Source organism: Castanea sativa, chromosome 4 (assembly GCF_040712315.1).
Source record: "Castanea sativa cultivar Marrone di Chiusa Pesio chromosome 4, ASM4071231v1".
NCBI classification, from domain to species: Eukaryota; Viridiplantae; Streptophyta; class Magnoliopsida; order Fagales; family Fagaceae; genus Castanea; species Castanea sativa.
The window spans coordinates 20,360,089-20,380,130 of record NC_134016.1 but is presented as its reverse complement, the minus strand read 5'-3'; the positions used below and the strand labels follow the sequence as shown (position 1 = coordinate 20,380,130).

The following is a 20,042-nucleotide window of genomic DNA, read 5'->3' as shown; positions in this document are numbered from 1 at the left end:
AAAACTAAAAATATTGAGTTTTGGATTGGGTAGTAAATGAAATCTGTTGATGTGACATTTAGCATGAATGATAACTGAGGAAAATATTTAATCCAATGGTGTCTTGGACCTCTTGGTAAAATGTTAGTTGAACGAAGAGTAATTGAATAGGGTGCTAGGGTGCTTCCTTCCTTTTTGGTATCAATATATCTTATTACTTATCAAAAAAAAAAAAAAAGTGTAAACATAACAAAAGTTACATAAGTGCAACTTGAATCCAATCCCATGTGTATAAGAATGACAAGTCCTACATTGATTTGATTTTCTTTGAGCTTAGAAGTTGTCTTTATTGGCAGGTAATCATCCACCTGCCAAGATTCCTGTTCCAATGCCACCATCTCGTTCTACAAAGAGTGATGAGGTATGTGCATGATTTTATTGGTCACCCTGAAATTCAGGTTTAGATGACTCCATTTTGAGGCAACTTATTTGCATAACATCTTTTCTGTATGAATTACACCATCTTCTATTTTCTCCCGAGTAATATGACAATCTACTTCAATATGTTTGGTTCGCTCATGAAACACAGGATTGGAGGCAATGTAAATTGCTGCTTGATTATCACAATGCATAGTCATACGCAGCTTCACAACAAATCTCAATTTCTCAAGTAAATGCTTAATCCACATAAGCTCACATGATGTGTGTGCCATGGCTCTATACTCGGCCTCTACACTAGATCTATACCCAGTGGTGGATTTTCTATCTGACGGTGATCTAGTCCAATCAGCATTAGTGTAGGCCCCATAGGTGACCATTAGCTTTATACAAAAGATCACAGTCTGGATGTGCTTTAAGATACCTCACAATCTAAATATCTACCTCCCAATGTGGAAGGCGAGGATCTTTCATATATTGGCTCAAAACACTAACTACAAATGATATATCGGGCGAGTAATTGTGAGATAATTCAGTTTGCCAACCAGACGATGATATCTCTCAGGATTAGATAATAGCTCCTCTTGATCTTCATATAGTTTGACATTAGGATCCATAGGAGTCTCCATTGGTTTAGATCCTAACAAGCTAGTTTCTTTTAAAATATCCAACACATACTTCTTTTGTGATAAACTGATGTTTTCTTTAGATCGTGCTATCTCAATACCTAAGAAATAACGACGTTTACTCAGATTCTTAGTTCGAAAGGAATTTTGAAGGTATCTTTTCAAATCATCAATACCCTTTTTGTTATTATTAATAATTATAATATCATCAACATATACTATCAACAAAATCTTTCCAGTTGCAGAGGTATGAGAAAACACTGAGTGATCAAAATGGCAATGTCTCAACCCAAACTTTAACACTACTTCACTGAATTTACCAAACCAAGCTCTGGGAGATTATTTAAGACCATTTTTTTTTTGATAAGTAAAGATTATTTCATTGATATAAAAAAGAGAGAGTCACCCAAGTATACAGGGAGTATACAAGGGAGAACAAATCAAAGACGAACATTATAAAAGTCAAGAAAATCCAAAATAGAAAGAAAATGACGGCTTCTCCACACAGAGAACCAATCAAGTAAGGTTCGGAAAAAAAGAGAGTTAAGATCAGGCATAGAACTCTCGATGTCTTCAAAATATCTACTATTTCTCTCCTTCCAAATACATCACAACAAGCAATGAGGAACGGTCTTCCAAATATCTCCATTACGATGGCGACCAAAATGACCTTGCTAGCAAGCCAAAAGCCCAACAACAGACCTTGGCATAACCCAGCAAACACCAAATAAACCGAAGACCATATCCTACAACTCCATCGCAACCGGGCAATGAAGGAAAAGATGGTCAACACTTTCACAATTGCACTTGCACATATAACACCAATCCAGAATGCAAACTTTTCTTTTTCTTAAATTGTCAACAGTCAGACATTTCCCCAAAGCTGCGGTCCAAACAAGAAAAGCTACTCTAGAGGGGATCTTTTGCTTCCAAATGCTTTTCCAAGGGAAAATTTGCTCCTTATGGCCAACTAGATGATGGTAGTAAGTGCTAACCGTGAACCCCTTACTCTTACAGGGCAGCCAACAACTCTTGTCCTCCCCAATCCCCCTTACGGGAGTGCTATAAATGGAATTGATGAAGCTCCTGAAAGCTTCCAATTCACGATTATGCACATCCCTACAAAACTGAAACTCCCAATGGAGGACTCCATTGGTGTACCTTATAAGATCCGCCACAGTTGCCTCTTTTCTACGACAAATCCTATACAATTCCGGATAGCGGTCGGCAAGAGAAGAAGATCCACACCAATGATCTAGCCAGAACAGCACCTTTGATCCATCTCCAATATCATACATAATAATACGAGATAAAGAGTGCCACCCTTGTCTAATATTTTTCCACAAACTGACACCATAAGGACCAGAGAAAGAGCTAGAACACCAGCCACCCCAATCACAACCATACTTCACCTCAATCACTTGACGCCAAAGCAACAAACCCAGGTGGTTGCGCCATGTACACTTCTTCCTTTAAATCGCCATTCAAGAAGGCATTTTTAACATCTAACTGAAATAATGGCCAGCCCAAATTAGCAGTCAAGGAGATCAAAATCCGGACAGAGGAAATTTTAGCAAGAAGTGAGAATGTCTTGGCATTGTCGACACCATATGTTTGGGTATATCCTTTGGCAACCAATCGAGCCATCAAGCGCTTAATAGAACCATTAGGCAAATACTTCATAGTGTACACCCAATGACAACCAACAATAGTTTTCCCTGGAGGACGAGTAACTAAAGACCAAGTAGCATATTTAGACAGGGCGATCATTTCTGCCTCTATAGCAAACTTCCTACTAGAGATAGACATAGCCTTTTGGATAGACTTAGGAACAACAATAGAATTCAAGGATGTGGTAAAAGCATGAAGAGATGAAGACAAGTGACCATAAGAGACAAATTGAGATATAGGATGAGAGGTACAAGAATGCTTGCCTTTGCGCAAAGAAATTAGAAGAGAGGCGAGATCAGGAGGTGGATCAATAGGCAAGGAAGAAGTCTCCGTTGGAGGTTTTTGTCGACAACGATACACCTGGAGTGGTTTCTAAGGAGATTCAGTAGGAGACACAGGCGATAGGAGAAGAAGACAAGGAGGAGAATTGTCACTAGCAACCGAAGGAGAGAAATAGGACTAAGATTTATCAAATGGGACATTAGCACTAATGAAACGATGACGAAGAGTAGGTGAGTAACATTGGTATCCCTTTTGAGTACGAGAATACCCAAGAAAAACACATTTAATGGATCTAGGATTAAGTTTGTCACTTCCTGGACCTAAGATATGAACATAGCACAAACACAACCAAAGATCTTAGTGATTGAAATATGCATGTGCTCAGCGGAAAAATAACGGATTTACTTCATTCATATAAGTTAACATGTACTATATAAGTTTCAGAATTTAAGAACAAGAGAGTGTACCTTGGAGCGGTGAATTTCAAAACTAAGATCAAAATCGCTTGGAAACACTTTCAATCTTCACTCCAATTCCATTAACGCCCAAGATGTGTAATCTCTCAATCAGTTCCAAAGGGAGAATGTTAAAGTATCTAATACTTACATACACCACTTGACAATGGTGTTCTTCTAAAATTCTCTACAGAAAATTCTGTATGTTTTTTGTATAAATATAGTTGCACTCTAGGCCTTATCTATAAATTATATCCCAAAACTTTATTATACATGCAACCCCTTCATAAAATATTCGTAGTAACACAATGTCATGAATGTAGACTGCCACTTTGTAAATTACTACATCTTATCCTTGAGTACCCGGTTTAATTTTTTAAGTTATTCATCATATATTTATAAAATCCAATTTCATAAATATATACTTTAGTAACTATTTACTAAAGTAGTTAGGCCTAACATTCTGAATAACAAACCCATTAAACTTATCTCAAGGGAATATTTTGTATCTCCGTTATGAGACTATGAATTCCATCTTGAGAATATATGTTCCATCAACACTAAATGTAATTGCCCAACATACTGAGGTTTTGATCGTTTCTTTAGACCCTACTCCTGATATATCAAAGCAACCTATACCTCATGACCAGGTCCATTATTCTCTCAGGATTAAGAGTTCATGTAAATATAAGTCGTGAGTTTATTATTCATTTGACAGTCGTTAGGAGAATAATAAATCTCACACCGGTCCAGTTCAATATGTTTTAACTCTTAAAACATATTAACATATCAACTAGAAATCTCCATTTCCATGATCAAGACAAATCATCTTAGTTGATATGTTATAGTCTTCGCAGATGAAATGCCCAATTTCATCACCGACTACGAACTAAAATTCTGAGTTTACAAAGAACTTGTGATTTATATCTTCTGTGACTTTTCACATAAATCACATACTATGCATCTTATGGACTATATGATAATGTCTCAATATTCATGTTACCATTATTTTAGATAATAGCAAAACAACTTTATTAAACACAACATTAAGTCATACATAATGTCATACATAATAACATACATAGCATCATACAATAGGATTTAAGGGCACATATCTTAGCACTTAGGAGGTAGATGAAACAAAAGTGCATCAGGAGAGAGCACAGTATAAGGGATCTGACCACCTAGAACAGTGGAAGGCATATGATTAATCAGGTGACAGGAAGTGTGAACAGCATCACTCCAATATGATTTAGGAACGTGCATATGAAACTTTAAGGTACTAGTGACCTCTAACAAATGACGCATTTTGCGTTTAGCAACACCATTTTGTTGTGGAGTATGGGGCATGAAGATTGGTGAATTATACCATGATCATAAAAAACTTGAGACAAAAATGTATGAAAATATTCACAAGCATTATTAGACTAAAAAATACGAAGGGAAGCATTAAACTAAGTCTTCATTTTCATATAAAGCGACTTGAAAATTGAGTACAATTCAGGCCTTTCTTTCATAAGATAAAGATAGGTGACTCTAGAATAATCATCAACAAAAATGACAAAATATCTAAATCTTAACAATGAGTGAGTGTTTATTGGACCCCTATTATCAGAATGGAGTAAATGAAAAAGACTACTAACATGACTCTCACGCCTAGAGGCAAAAGGCAAACTATGGTGTTTACCCAATTGACATGCTTCACATTGTAAGGACTCAATTTGACGACACAACGAAACTAATGACTTTAAATTCTAGAGAGATGGATGACCAAGGCGATTATGATGTTGAAGAGGCGAGATAGACAAATGAGAAGCCACTAAACTGGAAGAACCACGCCGATCCAGGTAATAAAGTCCACCAGCTTCACGCCCTCCACCAATAATCTTCCTTGTCTTAAGATCCTGAAAGATACAATGAGTAGATAAAAAAATGGCAACACAATTCAAAAGCTTAGTAAGCTTACTAATTGACAAAGGATTAAAAGGAAAATCAAGAATATATAAGACAAGAGAGAGAAAGATTAGGACTGAGATTGGAAGTGCCCAAACCAGAAACTGTAGTGGCTGAGCCATATGCCAATAAAACATTGGGAAGACTACTAGATTGCTCAAGGTCAAAGACTAAGCCCGAGGTACTTGTCATATGATTAGTAGCACTTGAGTCAATGACCCAAGGGTACTGAGTGGCAAGACAAGCTATGGAAGTACCTTGTTGAGCCAAAGTAGTAGTAGAATCAGACCCAACAGAGTTGAAATGTAGAGACAAGAGGCGATTGTACTCTTTCTTAGAGATGGAGACTACTCTGGATGTTGGTGGAAGTGACTCAGGCGTTTCTTCAACTTGAAAACTAGCTTGGTGAGTCGAGGGTTTACCATACAACTCTCAACAAAATTCTACTGTATGATTCTCACCATGACAATAAATGCACTTATGAAGACCACGGCCTTAACCACAACCCCCTTGTTCACTACCACGACCCCTTTGGTCGCGACCTTCATGGCCTCAGCCCTCACGACCTTGACCTCCACGACCACCTCTATTACTTCCCATATAAGTGGCAAAGGCAAATTTATCACCAGAAGGGAATGCATTAATACTGGAGGAAGAGGTAGTACTAGAGTCAGATAATGTGGCTTGTCGAAGTCTACCAAAAACTTCACTCAATGAAGGGAGGACTGGACACGCAAAAAATTGTGATTTTACCGGATTCAAACTTTTAGGCAATCCAGAGAGGAAGTGAGCAATATGCATAGAATCTCGTTGTTTCTTCATAGTTTTAACATCAAAAGAGATGGGTTGATAAATATTGAGTTCTTCTCATATGCCCTTAAACTTGTTATAATAGTCTTCCAAAGGCAATTCACTCAAACTCAAGGAGAAATAATTTTGATGAAGATCATAAATCCGCTATAAATTTTTAACACTAGAGTAAAGTTCCTTGGCTTGTTTCCAAACAAGTTTAGCAGTTGGTTAGAAAACCAAACAACAGCTAATCTTGGACTCCGTTCTATTCCACAAGCAACTCTTAATTTGTGCATCTTTGGCCCTCCAATCAGCAAATTTAGGGTCTGTAGGTACAGGGGGTTCACTAATCACTTAGTCAAACTTCTTTCTACCAAGAAGAAAAACTTCAACAGCCTGGGCCCACTGAGCATAATTACTTTCATTAAGACAAATGAAAGTAATTGATAACATATTAGGAGATAAGAAATAATTAGGGGGCTGAACATTGTCTTTGGACTCCATAATAGCAATCCTAAGAACAAACTAACGCTAAATAAATATGCTAGTGAACCCATAAACAAACGAAAGAACCACACTGACTACAGTGAAACAAATTCAAAACCAATGTCCTCCAACCGGTCAGCAAACCAATAGCAACACCAAACTATTCCAATCAAGGCAGCAATCAATCCATACCAACACCAGTATACCCAGTCCACCACTAAACATCAACCAACAAAGTGTAGCCCAACAAATCAACCCAAGGCTACTTAAACATAAAGTCAGACTTTAGTGAAGAAAATAAAAAATCAGATCATATTAAATCATAGCCGAAAAACTCTTTTGGAAAACTCTGGTGGCAGTGCTAGGGCACAGGAGTGCCAGTGTAGGAGGCAGTGAGGGGGCTAGGATGGGTTGCTAGAGGAAGGCGAGCAAAACCATGCCTCTCTCGCGGTCAGGCGACGTCAATTTGGTGTTGCGAGACCCGAGAGAAGATCACCTGCACTAGGCAGCTCCTCTAGCCACTAGATCGAGGTCGTTGGAGATCGTCAGTCTTGCCGGAGAGCTAGCGAGAGTGTCTGAGAGCTAGCAAGGTTGTCGGAGGCAATTGTAATGGTTTCCGGTGGCGGCAGTGGCAGTGATGGGTGGCTGTCAGAGGGTTAAAGGCAGTGGTGGGTTGGGGGCATGTTGTTAAAGGTGAAAGTGTTTAGGGTTTGATAAGTCAACCCTAACACAAAAAATACTATTTATATGTATATAAAGAAGTACATGATATTACTGTTTTGCCCCTAATACTTGTAACAACTTTCACTACCTAATGCATGGAAGTATGATCTATCAGCATGTTTAGACATTGTATGATGTAGTCAGGAAAGTGTTCGTATGTTACAGTGGTAGCATAATGGTATATACTAGTCTTCATTTCTTTTTCCTCTTTTGGTTCCCCCAAGGCCACCCTCCCCCCCTCCTCCCCAAGCAAAAAAAAAAAAAAAACTGTACATGGGTTCTATGGTTGTAGAGTTCATGGTACCATGGAAAGTTGTCTGTTCATGTGGTATTGTAGCAGCGTAGTTTCATTTTTTTCTATCAATTTGGAGCACAATTTGATTGTGATGTACAATGTATTTGTTTTCTTTTTTCAGTTATTCATTTTTTTCCTCTTTACTATACTACCTTATTTGATCTGACTGCTGGTATCTACTTTGACTTAGTCGTTAAGCCGACCACCACAACTGAATCAACAAGGACATATTCTTGAGGTGGCTATTGAGGCAGCTGCAAATGCGATTATTAATCTTAGGGACAGTCTTAATGAGTGGGATAGCAAAGTAGGAGATGGTGACTGTGGGTCAACAGTGAGATCCTCAAAACGCTCATCATTTCCTATTTATTGTTATGGTATGTCTCATTCAATGACTAATTTATTTGCTTCTGCAGATGTACAGAGGTGCAACAGCAATTCTGGAGGACATCAAAAAGTAAGTTTCTGTTCAGTTGTTTGGACCTTTTTGTTTCCCATCTTATCTTATATATATATAAAAGACTGCAAAGTGTCTTGAAATTTCTTCTATTTGAATATGGAACTATTATATCCCTGAGTTGCTTTGCAACCTCCAGTATTCAGCTCATCACTCATCAGAATTAATCTAAAAACATGAGAGATTAATTCAAAATTTAGAGAACAACAGGAGGAGACCCGACTACCTCAGATTAGCTAAATATTTTGTTCTGCTTTTTCTCTGTGCAAGTATGGGAGGTTCTCGCAGGTTTTTAATTGAATCCAAATTATTTCAGTTGGTGATTGAGGAAGGGGGACGTTATTTTTCCCTATGGATTTTTGAATGGGGCAAATATTTTTTGAAATCATTTTTTATGGGTAAGAGTGCGACACAATGGCTGATTAAGAGTATCAAACACACTGTCGTTGGGGTTAGTTCCAGACAGTTTTTTACAATCAGGGATGGGGATATCGCTTATACTCTCCAACGGAGCTCCAACTCTTTTGGCCAATTCTTATTATTGACTGAACTCAAAGTTGGTGTTTTTAGGAGGTTTGTCATTATCCCTAAAGGCAACGCAAAAAATGGTAGGAGGGTTTTTGGGCTTGGAATAAGAAAGATGTTGGAACCTAACCAGTATGCTCTGGGTGTTTCAGGCCATTCAAAATTCATTGCTCAGCCTCTTAAAAACTTTGAGCTTCAAATTTCTATTTTCTTTGCTGATACAATGAAAGGCCATCATGTGCTAGCAAGGGACAGGAAAAACCCAGGGCAGTTGGCTACCAAAGAAAAAGGGAAGGCTGAGTTAGGGGAGAAGAGGATGGTGGTTCCGAATCCAGAACCTGCAAAGCTGTTGTTGAGTGAAAAACCAGTGGCCAATCCTTGTCTGACTGCCGTAGGTGGTGGTGTTAAGAGAGCTTGGAGCATTATGTGGATTTAAATTTAGGAGAAACAATTATGGGAGTAAATAAAGAGAGATTTCTGTTGACATTCACTTCAAATTCAAAACTTTCTAATTATGGTGGAGGGTGTGACTTTAGGAATGCATGCTGGACATGGAAGGGATTGATTGTGGAGGTAAATGAGAAAAGGAAAGAGGAGGGTTGTGGGATTATAAAACAGGTGGACCAAAGTTTTTTTAAATGGGCTTCACGGGGGATTAAAAAACCTGATTGTAAGCCCAATGTGGTTCACGGCCCGACATTGACTCCGCCCTGTGTGGGCTTTTCTAATCTCCTCACATTAAGTTTCTTGGGCCCAAGCACTTTTGAAGTGAGCGAGAACTCATCTAAGGCAAGCCCAAGCCCTCTAGTCATTCCTTCGGCATCAAAGGATGAGTCTCAAGTCACTCACGAGCCTTCAGCGGTGTTGGGTCAACCAGTGGAGACCCCAATGGTGGTCATCTGTGGCATCTCCTATGGGGAGCCAAGCCCGAGCCATGTGGTCCAATTATCGGTAACAAAGGATGATTGTCAGGTCACCCACGAGCTTTCTTCTCAGGCAGTGATGATGGGTCGTTTGGTGGAGACTTCGATGGAGGCTCGCCGTAACATTTCCGACGGGTGTAGCTCTGATGGGCTCGCAATGGTCCCAGGTACAACCAGTAAGGTTATGTCGCGAGCATCAATCGGCCTTTTCTTGGTAGGTATTCTTTGGAGTTTACCGAAAGCTGGGTTTTCGAAATTTGGTGTCTCAGACTATAGTGGTGAAGAAGTTGGTAGTGGGAGTTGTGTGAGTATTATTCAGGGGAAGGAGGACTGGTTCATCAGCCCGATTGCAGCCCTTGAGATCAATTAACCCACTTTAGCGTTGATACCATTGACGATAGATTGTGGCCTACCAGGGATGTGTGGTTTGATGTGGGAGGAAGTGATTGGCTCAAAACTGGGTTTGGGTGAGGAGGAGTGTTCAGATTGTAACCCCCTGATTATCATCGCTCCTTCGGAGCTGGCTTTGTCGGAGGAAGTGCATGATGGTACTAAGGTAATAGGCCTTGGTAGTAAGCTGGTTGTCTCAAATTGGGTGAAGCACAGAATCCCAGGTTTTGGTAAATTGGTTGGGCTTCCTGTTAGTCGTCATGAGAGGTTGTGTATTGCTCACCTTCAAAGGCTAGAAAGGGAGATGGAGGAGAACAACCTGTCACAGAGAAAAGCTATTGTTAATTGAAAAGTAGTTACTCCTACAGGTAGAGGGAAAAGAGAGCTAAGGAATTTAATTCCTCTGTTAACTATGATGGGTGGTAGAGTGTTGGTTGCGTAGTAGAGGTAGTAGGGAAAAAAAACGGTCTTTATGAAGCTGAAAATGATTTCTTGGAATGTCAGGGAGTTAAATGACTCTTAGAAACATCTGGTAGTGAGAAACTTGTTACATGAGTGGAAGTGTGATATAGTGTGCCTTCAAGAAACTAAACTTGCTGGCATGAATAGACAATTAGTTAGCAGTTTGTGGAGTTGTCCGTATGTGGATTGGGTATCTTTAGATGTTGATCAGACGGCTGGTGGAGTATTGATTATGTGGGATAGGAGGGTTTTAGATAAGTTAGAGTTTCTAGTGGGTTCTTACTTGGTGTCGGTTCAGTGGCAAGGTGTGGAGGTTGGTTTTGTTTGGGCATGCTCAGGGGTATATGGCTCAAATGATAATAGTATGAGGGGACATACATGGGATGAGTTGGTTGTTATTCAGCAATATTGAAATGTTCCTTGGTGTTGCATTGGGGATTTTAACATTGTTCGTTTTGCAAGTGAACAGAGGGGTGGTTCTCATCTTACTTCAGTTATGGAAAAATTTTCAGAGTTTATTGAGAATCTACACTTGATTGATTTGCCTTTGGAGGGAGGGAGATATACTTGGTCTAGTGGCACTGACCAACCTTCCATGTCTAGGATAGATAGAGGTCTAGTTTCACATGATTGGGAGGAACATTTCCGGATGTGATCCAGCGGTAAAATCCGTGACCTATTTCAGACCATTTCCCAATTCTTTTGGAGGCAGGGGGAATGGCGAGGGAGAAGAGTCCCTTTAGGTTTGAGAACCTGTGGTTGAAGACGGATGGGTTTGTTGATAGGGTTTATTCTTGATGGAATCGACATTCTTTCTCTGGTACACCTAGTTATGTGTTTGCTGAAAAATTGAAGGCTTTGAAAGAAGACATGATTCAGTGGATCCATAGAGAGTTTGGCAATGTCAGTCGTTAGAAGAAAGAATCATTGGGGGCTTTAGATTTATTAGATGTTAAGGAAAGGGAACTTGGACTCTTTGAGGCAGAAATCCATCGGAGAAGTGAGTAAAGTCTCAAGTAGAGCATCTTCTTTCTTTGGAGGATACTTCATGGAGACAGAAGTCGAGGATGTTGTGTATCAAGGGGGGTGATAATAATACTAAGTTCCTTCATAAGATGGTTGATTCCCGCAGAAGGTATAACCATTTGAGTTTTTTGGAAGTAGATGGGGTGATTTATGAGGAGGGAGCAGAAATGGCTGCTCAGGTAGTTCAATTTTACAAGACTTTGTATTAGGAGACAGAAGAGTGGAGGCCTTTTGTGAAAGACTTGGAGTTTGATGAAATTAGGGGGTTGGAAAGGGCTGGTTGGAAAGGAGGTTTGAGAAGGAGGAGATTCTGTTAATTGTCCAAGAATTGGAAGGGGATAAAGCTCCAGGTTCGGATGGCTTCTCTATGGTCTGTTTCCATCATTGTTGGAGAGTTGTGGAAAGAGATGTCCTAGCGGTCTTTGAAGAGTTCTATCAGCACTGTAAGTTTGAAAAATCTCTCAATGCTACTTTCATTGCCTTGATCCCTAAGAAGAATGATGCCTCTAATATTTGAGATTTCATACCTATCAGCTTAGCGGGGAGTATTTCCTCTGGTGTTATTTGAATAGTAGAAAAAGTCATCAGTACCAGGTAGATTTATGGGGGGCTTTCACAATTTCGTCATCGAATCCAAGTTTTTTCAATTAGTTGTTGAGGAAGGGGGGCGTTATTTCTTGTTACAGATTTATGAGAGGGGCAAATATTCTATGAGATCAGTCTTCATGGGTAAGAATGCAGCATTATGGCTGATGAAGAATATTGAACACACTGTTGTTGGGGCAAGCTCTCAGCAGGTTCTTTACATTCGGGGATGGTGACACGCTTATACTCTCCCGGCGTAGCACCAGCTCCTTTGGTCGGTTCTTGCTTACGTGAACTAAAAGTTGGCGGGTGTAGGAGGTCGATCATTATCCACGAAGGTAAAGAGATATGGTTGGAGGGCTTTTGGCCTTGAACTAAGAAAGGTGTTGTACCCCTACGATATGCGAGTGGGTGGAACGGGGCTTCCAACTCTTATTCCTCGGAGTGCATAGGCAATATCTGGAGACTCGACACCCTAGAACTTTCTTTGAAGTTTGTGCAAGGCATTCATGGAAGAGTAGAGGATAGAAAGCGGCCAAAACACGTAGGTTCCATTGCCGAGGGGATGAAGATGCATTTAGGAGGGAGAAGATGGAGGGCAACCGGAGTTTCACGAGGTGCTAAGGTGGGAGTTTTCCGGTAGGTAAAGTCGATAAGATGGTGGTGGGAGGAGGTGATAGGAGGGAGAAGTGTATTAATGAGGAAGTCGGTGGCGGATAGTAGGATACACTTCCCGAGTTCCGGTTTGAATTCAAAAGCCTATGACAATAGGAAAAGGAGTGATGTAAGGAGACCATGCTTTGGGCGGGGAGAGGTCTTATCGTGGAGGTTGATGTGATGGGGAGGAGGCGGGTTTCTGGGATAGGAAGAAAGGGAGAGATCGAAGCACGAGATGGGTCTCGCGGGGAGTGGTAAGGAGTTGCCTCGGGGGTAAGTTGGAGTGCAGGGGTTGGGCCCGAACAAGAGGGTAGCCCCGAAGGACGGTTAGTGAGAATTGTTTAGGCCCACGGACTCACGAAGCCCATTATCCTTTGAGCTTGGGGAGTGCTCCGATAAGTGGGTTGAGCCCTTACCTTCGGCCGATACTCATGTGAAGGCGGGAATGTCTAGGGGTGAGGCCGACGTGTTTTGTGACGCCGTCGCGGGTGGCGGAGGTCGTGAGTGGTCTCACGAAGGTACGGGCTCGAGCCGATAAGGGTGGCTTTGTGCTATTCGGTGTCTCGAGAGTCTCCAGAACGGGCCTGCTCTGTCGTTACCGGCGACGCGGGCACGAAGGCGGTGGGTTCGCCTCGTCGGCGTCGCGCGACACCGGTAGGGGCGGCGGAGTGTGCGAGTCCCCTCGGCGATGGTTTTCGGCACCGGAGTCCCCTCCGTGATGGTTTTCAATTTGGCTGGGGCCGGAATGACTTTCTCGGTTCCATTTCGCACTAGAGGGGTTGTTTTACGAAGGTAAGAGGTCGGTGGCTCTCGATTTTGTGCCACGGTCGTTAGGACCTTTTCTCCACGACCTCTTTACGGAGTTGGTGCGAAATTTGGACCAAGGGGTTTGGGGGTAGTGGGTCGGGACTTTAATCCTTTTTTTAGCAAGGAAATTTGCCTTCTGGGAGATTATGATTGTGGAGGAAGCGGCTGTTTTTTACGTAAGGAGAGGTGCCCTTCCTCTGCCAAATCTTTGATCCGAGTGGTTCAACAACCTTGGCAGAGTTGGAGGAGGTTGATGAGGTTTTTAGTATTGAACCTAACATAGATATTTCTGGGTGGGTGAAACACAGAATTCCTGGCTTTAGTAGATTGGTTGGGTTATCTATGACTCGACATGAAAAATTGTGCATTGCTCTTTTACAGAGGCTTGAATCAGAGATGGAGGCAGCCAATGTGTTACACAGGAAAGTAATGGACAGAAATAAGGTGGCTAAGTCCAAAAATAAGGGTTGCAGGGAGCTGCAAAACTTATTTTCTTCGGTGAATTATGACAGAAGATAGAGGGTGGTCTCGTGATGGTGTTTGTAGTTGGGGATATCTTAGTTTCTATGAAGATAAAAATGATTTCGTGGAATGTTAGAGGTTTAAATGATCCTCGGAAACGTCTTGTGGTGAAGAACTTGTTGCGGGATTGGAAGTGTGATGTTGTCTGTTTACAAGAGACAAAGATTGCTAGTATGAATAGACAGCTGGTTTGTAGTTTGTGGGGCTGCCCATATGTGGACTGGGCTGTCTTGGAGGCTGATCGGACGGCTGGTGGTATTTTGCTTATGTGGGACAAAAGGGTTTTGGATAAGGTGGAGGTTATGGTGGGTTTATTCTCAGTGTCGGTAAAGTGGAAAGGGGTGGGGGATGGGTTTATTTGGGCTTGCTCAGGCGTTTATGGCCCAAATGAGAATGTTGAGAGGGGTCTCATGTGGGATGAGCTAGTGGGAGTTCGAGCGGTGTTGGAGGATTCGAGTGGTGCTGCTTTGGGGACTTTAATATAGTTCGCTTCCCTAGCGAGCGTAGGGGAGAGACTCGTTTGTCCACGGCTATGGAAAAATTTTCTGAATTTGTTGAGGATCTCAACTTGGTTGACTTGCCTTTGGAAGGAGGTAGCTTTACTTGGTCCAATGGTTCTGATCAACCAATGATGTCTAGGATTGATAGAGCTTTGGTCACTCCCGATTGGGAGGATCACTTCCCAGATGTTACTCAAAGGATCTTACCCCGTACTGTCTCAGACCACAGTCCAATTCTCTTGAAGGCAGGGGGAATGGCAAGGGGGAAGAGTCCTTTCAGATTTGAAAATATGTGGTTGAAGTCGGAGGGATTTGTGGATAGAGTTCAAACCTGGTGGAATCGACATTCCTTCGTAGGTACTCCTAGTTTTGTGCTGGCAAAAAAATTAAAGGCTCTGAAAGAGGACATTGTGCAATGGAATTGTCGAGAGTTTGGTAATGTAGCGCGTCAAAAGAAGCAATTACTGGAGGAGTTGATAACCCTAGACGCCAAGGAGGGGGATGTAGGTCTCTCTGATGGGGAGATTGTTCATAGGGCTGGTTTGAGATCCCGAATTGGAGCATCTTCTTTCATTAGAAGAAATTTCTTGGAGACAAAAATCTAGGATGTTATGTATCAAGGAGGGGGATAATAACACCAAGTTTTTTCACAAAATGGCTAACTCCCATAGACGTTCTAATCATCTAAGGACCTTGGAGGTGGATGGGGTGGTCTTTGAAGAGGCCTCCGAGGTAACTTTTCAAGCTGTACAATTTTATAAAAATTTGTACAAGGAGACTGAGGAGTGGAGGCCTTTTGTGGAGGGTTTGGAGTTTGATCGCATTGAGAACAGGGAAAGGGTTTGGCTTGAAAGGAAGTTTGAGAGAGAGGAGATTCTTCAAGTTGTTAGGGATCTGGACGGGGATAAAGCTCCAGGTCCGGATGGGTTCTCTATGGCGTTCTATCATCATTGCTGGAAGGTAGTGGAGAAAGATGTCTTAGCGGTCTTTGAAGAGTTTTTCCATCATTGCAAGTTTGAAAAATCCCTTAATGCGACTTTCATTGCTTTAATTCCTAAAAGGAATGGTGCTTCCAACATTAGAGATTTTCGTCCTATTAGTTTGGTGGGGAGTGTGTATAAAATCCTGGCTAAGGTCTTGGCTAATCGCTTGAGAGTGGTTTTAGATCAATTGATTTCTGAGAATCAAAATAGCTTTCTGGGTGGAAGACAAATCCTTGATTCGGTTCTCATTGCGAATGAGTGTGTGGATAGTCGTGGGAAGAGTAGGGTCCACAGGTCATGCAGCAAGCTCGATATGGAGAAAGCCTACGATCATGTGAATTGGGAGGCTTTGTTGTATTTCTGAACGAGGGATGGGTTTTGGAGTGAAGTGGTGTAAGTGGATCCGTTCTTGTATATCCACGATTCGAGTTCTCTTTGTTTTGATTAATGGGTCCCCGGCTGATTTCTTTGGTAGCTCGAGGGTTTAAGACAAGGAGATGCTATCTCCTATGCTATTTTTGATCTTGATGGAGGTGCTTAGTAGGATGTTGAGAAGAATGGAGGGAGGGCGCTTGATCGAGTGGTTTTAATTTTGAGGGTAGGAGGGATGGTGGGGAACGTGTTTCACATCTATTATTTGCAGATGATACTATCCTCTTTTGTGATGCAAATGTGGAGCAAATTCTTCATATTCGGTTGTTGCACCTTAGTTTTTCGGGCGGTAACGAGGTTTGAAGGTCAATGTGCATAAGAGCGAAATGGTTCCTATAGGGGAGGTTGGTGATGTGCATGCTACGGCGGATATATTGGGCTGCAGAGTTGGATCTTTACCTATGTTGTATCTTGGCATGCCGCTGGGGGCTCCTCACAACTCCCTTTCAATTTGGAACACAATTTTGGAAAGTAGTAACCGGAAATTATCTGGATGGAAGAAGTTGTACTTGTCTAAGGGGGGTCGTTTGATGTTACTCAAGAGTACGCTTTCTAGTCTTCCGACTTACTTTCTATCGTTGTTCTCAATTCCTACTCATGTAGCTAATAAAATTGAAAAGATGCAAAGGGATTTCCTGTGGGGAGATAGCAAGATTCATTTGGTAGGATGGGACAAAGTTTGTGCGCCTATAGCCAATGGTGGCTTAGGGATAAGGAAACTCACTACCTTTAATAAGGCTTTATTGGGGAAATGGTTGTGGCGGTTTGGTAAGGAAGAGGGTCGTTTTTGGAGGCGGGTAGTAGCTTCAAAATATGGGGAAGATTGGGGGGGATGGACCTCTAAGCTGGGTAGGGGAGCTCATGGATGTGGTTTGTGGAGAAGCATCCGTATGGGTTGGGAGGATTTCAGTAAAAATTGTCAGTTTGTGGTTGGGTTGGGGAATAGGGTGAGGTTTTGGCAGGATGGGTGGTATGGGGATCAACCTTTTCAGTTGGCTTTTCTAAGTATGGCATTGCCATTGATAAGGAGGCTTCTGTTGAAGCTTCTTTGCATAGGCAGGGGGCGGAGGATAGAAGATCTTGGAATGTTCGGTTTAGTAGATTTTTTAATGATTGGGAGATGGATGAAGGGCTGCGGTTTCTTCGTATGTTGGGTGCTATAATCCCTCCTATGGATGTTGGTGACCGGATGAGCTGAAAATTGAAGCGTAATGGGGCTTTTGACATCCGGTCGTACTATTACAAATTAAGAAATTCTCCTTCAACTATCTTTCCTTGGAAAGCTATTTGGAGAGTTAAGGCCCCTAGGCGAGTTTCTTTTTTTGTTTGGTGTGTAGCTTGGAATAATATCCTAACGAGAGACAATCTGAGATTGAGGAGATTGGTTTTTGTGGATTGGTGCATTATGTGCCGTCATGGTGGAGAGACGGTAGATCACCTTCTTCTTCATTGTGAGGTGGCCTATCGGTTATGGAGCTTTGTTTTTATAACTTTTGGCTTGGCTTGGGTTATGCCTAGTTCGGTTCCAGACTTGCTTTTTGGATGGTGGAATTGGTTGGGGAAGCATTCGTCTCAGATCTGGAATTTAGTCCCGTTGTGCATTCTTTGGTGTATTTGGAAGGAGCAGAACCGGAGGACTTTTGAGGATTTGGATAGTTCTAGGGATCAGTTGCTTGCTTCTTTTTGTGGAACTCTTTTTGATTGGTCTCGGGCGTGGGGACTCACGTCTAGTGATTCCCTCCCTTCTTTTCTTTGTTCCCTTCTCTTTTTGTAATTTCTCTGTTGTTTGATTTTCTCTCTTGTTTCTCTTTGTTTTCTTTTTCTTGTTTTTCTGGGTTGCTTTGTGTTTTTCAGGCATAGAGTAACCTTCGTATATATATCATTCTTACTTATCAAAAAAAAAAAAAATCTTGGCTAAGGTTCTGGCAAATCGTTTAAGAGTGGTGTTAGATCAATTGATATTAGAATCTCAAAATAGCTTTGTGGGAGGTAGGCAAATCCTTGACTCAGTTCTTATTGCTAATGAGTGTGTTGATAGTTTGGTGAAGAGTAAGATTTCAGGGGCGATTTGTAAGCTAGATATTGAGAAAGCTTATGACCATGTGAATTGTGAGGCTCTTTTATATTTGTTGAGGAGAATGGGCATTGAGGAGAAATGGTGTAGATGGATTTGTACATGTGTCTCCACAGTTCAGTCTTCTATGTTGGTCAATGGGTCTCTAGATTATTTTGACAGTTCAAGGGGTTTGTGACAAGGGGATCCGTTATCTCCCATGTTATTTTTGGTTCTGATGGAGGTATTTAGGAGGATGTTGAAGAGAATGGAAGGGGTAGGTTTACTTTGTGGCTTTAGGGCTGATGGTAGGAGGGGTGGTAGGGAATGTGTTTCGCAGTTGTTGTTTGCAGATGATACTATTCTAATTTGTGATGTAGATATGGAGCAGCTCTTACATGTTCGTTTGTTATTACTCTGTTTTCAGGCTGTGACGGGTTTGAAGGTCAATGTGTCTAAGAGTGAAATAGTTCCTATAGGGGAGGTGGATATTGTGAATGCTTTGGTAGAGATTTTGGGTTGTAGGGTTGGGTGCAAAGACAATTTCATATAATTTTAGAAGTCAATTGTATTTTTAATATTGGTCCATTAAATTTGTTTTAGGTCTTATTAGCTAAATAGGTTGGTAGTATTTTATTTAATTTCTTAGAATTGAAGTTATTTTCATAATTCAATAATTGGGCTTTGACCCAAGTTAATTGGGATTAGGGTTTGCTGTTAGTAGTCAATATAAGTGCACTATTTTATTCCAATGGAGACAGTTTGCTTGGGTAATAAGATTTCCTATTGAAACTTTTCCAATGGCTTGGTGCTAATTCCAAGTAAATTTAGGTGTTGATTCCTAGATTTATCTCTAATATTCTGTTCTTGTTGATTCTTAATCCCTTTGGAGAATTTGTGCTGCATTAGTTAAAAGCAGTGTCAAACAAACCTCCAACAAAATCACAGCCACGGCCTGATCCTTACCGCCCACAAAAGCCATAGTTGCCACCTTGCAGCAACCCATCGCTGCTGCTCACCTCCATCAATTACTTATCCTGCCACCATTGACATAACCCAAACCACCTAAAGTCGAACACCTGACTGAAACCTATAGTCCCAATCAGCAGCACCGCCCTTCAACATAAATCAAACCAAGTCTAGCCATGTCAAGTTACAACCCCAAACACCCTGTCATCATCACTAAAGCTCAAAAAAGAAAAAGAAAAAGAAAAAAGTACACATATCATCATGATCCCACCTTTACTGACGTCAAAACCCCTTCCTCACAACCTAACCAAACCCTAGCTTTCTTAATCTTTTATCCCCATGCTTCACTGTTGTTGAGTCCATGCTAAAAACCATTGCATGGAAGTGTTGCCATGCATCAAGAGACCATTTTAACCATTGTTTCATTGTGCCATGAGCACATCTCAACAACACCCATTCGCAACTCATACTGCAGATTGTGAGTTGTCTAGCAACATCTCCACTCGGCTGAGTGCCACCGTCACACCCCCGCAACGAAACACCTAGTTTGTCTCCATAAAGCTACAATTCCGCATCATTGTTCTATTTGAGATCGATTGTGAAGAGTTCCACCTTATTGAGAGGAGGTGGGAGCTGATTTTTGTTCAAGTGTGGGTTTAGTTGAAATTTGGGTGAAGTGAAAAAAAAAAAAAAAAACACACACACACACACACACACCTTAAATTGGGAAAGGGCAAAAGAAAGTTTTGATATAGCGGGTTAACCCAAGCCTGTGGTGCTTCAGGAACCTGATCCATTAAAAAAGAATCGGGTCCATCATGATCATATGGTTGCCAAAATTTAGTGACCGTGTTGGTGCTGACCTTAGCACACCATGATTATCTAAGTACACCTCCAGATTGTTCCAATGTGTTTTGGGGCTGGATCAGTAGTCTTTGATGCTAAGTGAAGTTGTAAAATATGAGATATTAGGATTAACAGAGAGAAAATGAGGGGAAAAAGATGGAGAGAGATTTGAGAAAAGGTGAAGGGCTTTGTTAATTTGATTACT

The 20,042-nt window shown here is 41.3% G+C and overlaps 1 protein-coding gene across 1 annotated transcript in view; it reads left to right on the top strand.

The window, feature by feature from the left end:
* The window catches only part of LOC142631102 (putative 3,4-dihydroxy-2-butanone kinase), a 42,000-nt gene that overhangs the window by 18,908 nt on the left and 3,050 nt on the right, over positions 1–20,042 (top strand). The window contains exons 13-15 of the mRNA XM_075805182.1: positions 336–400; positions 7,891–8,034; positions 8,117–8,157. Coding sequence (XP_075661297.1) covers positions 336–400; positions 7,891–8,034; positions 8,117–8,157 — 250 coding nt within the window. The remainder of the gene's footprint in view (positions 1–335; positions 401–7,890; positions 8,035–8,116; positions 8,158–20,042) is intronic.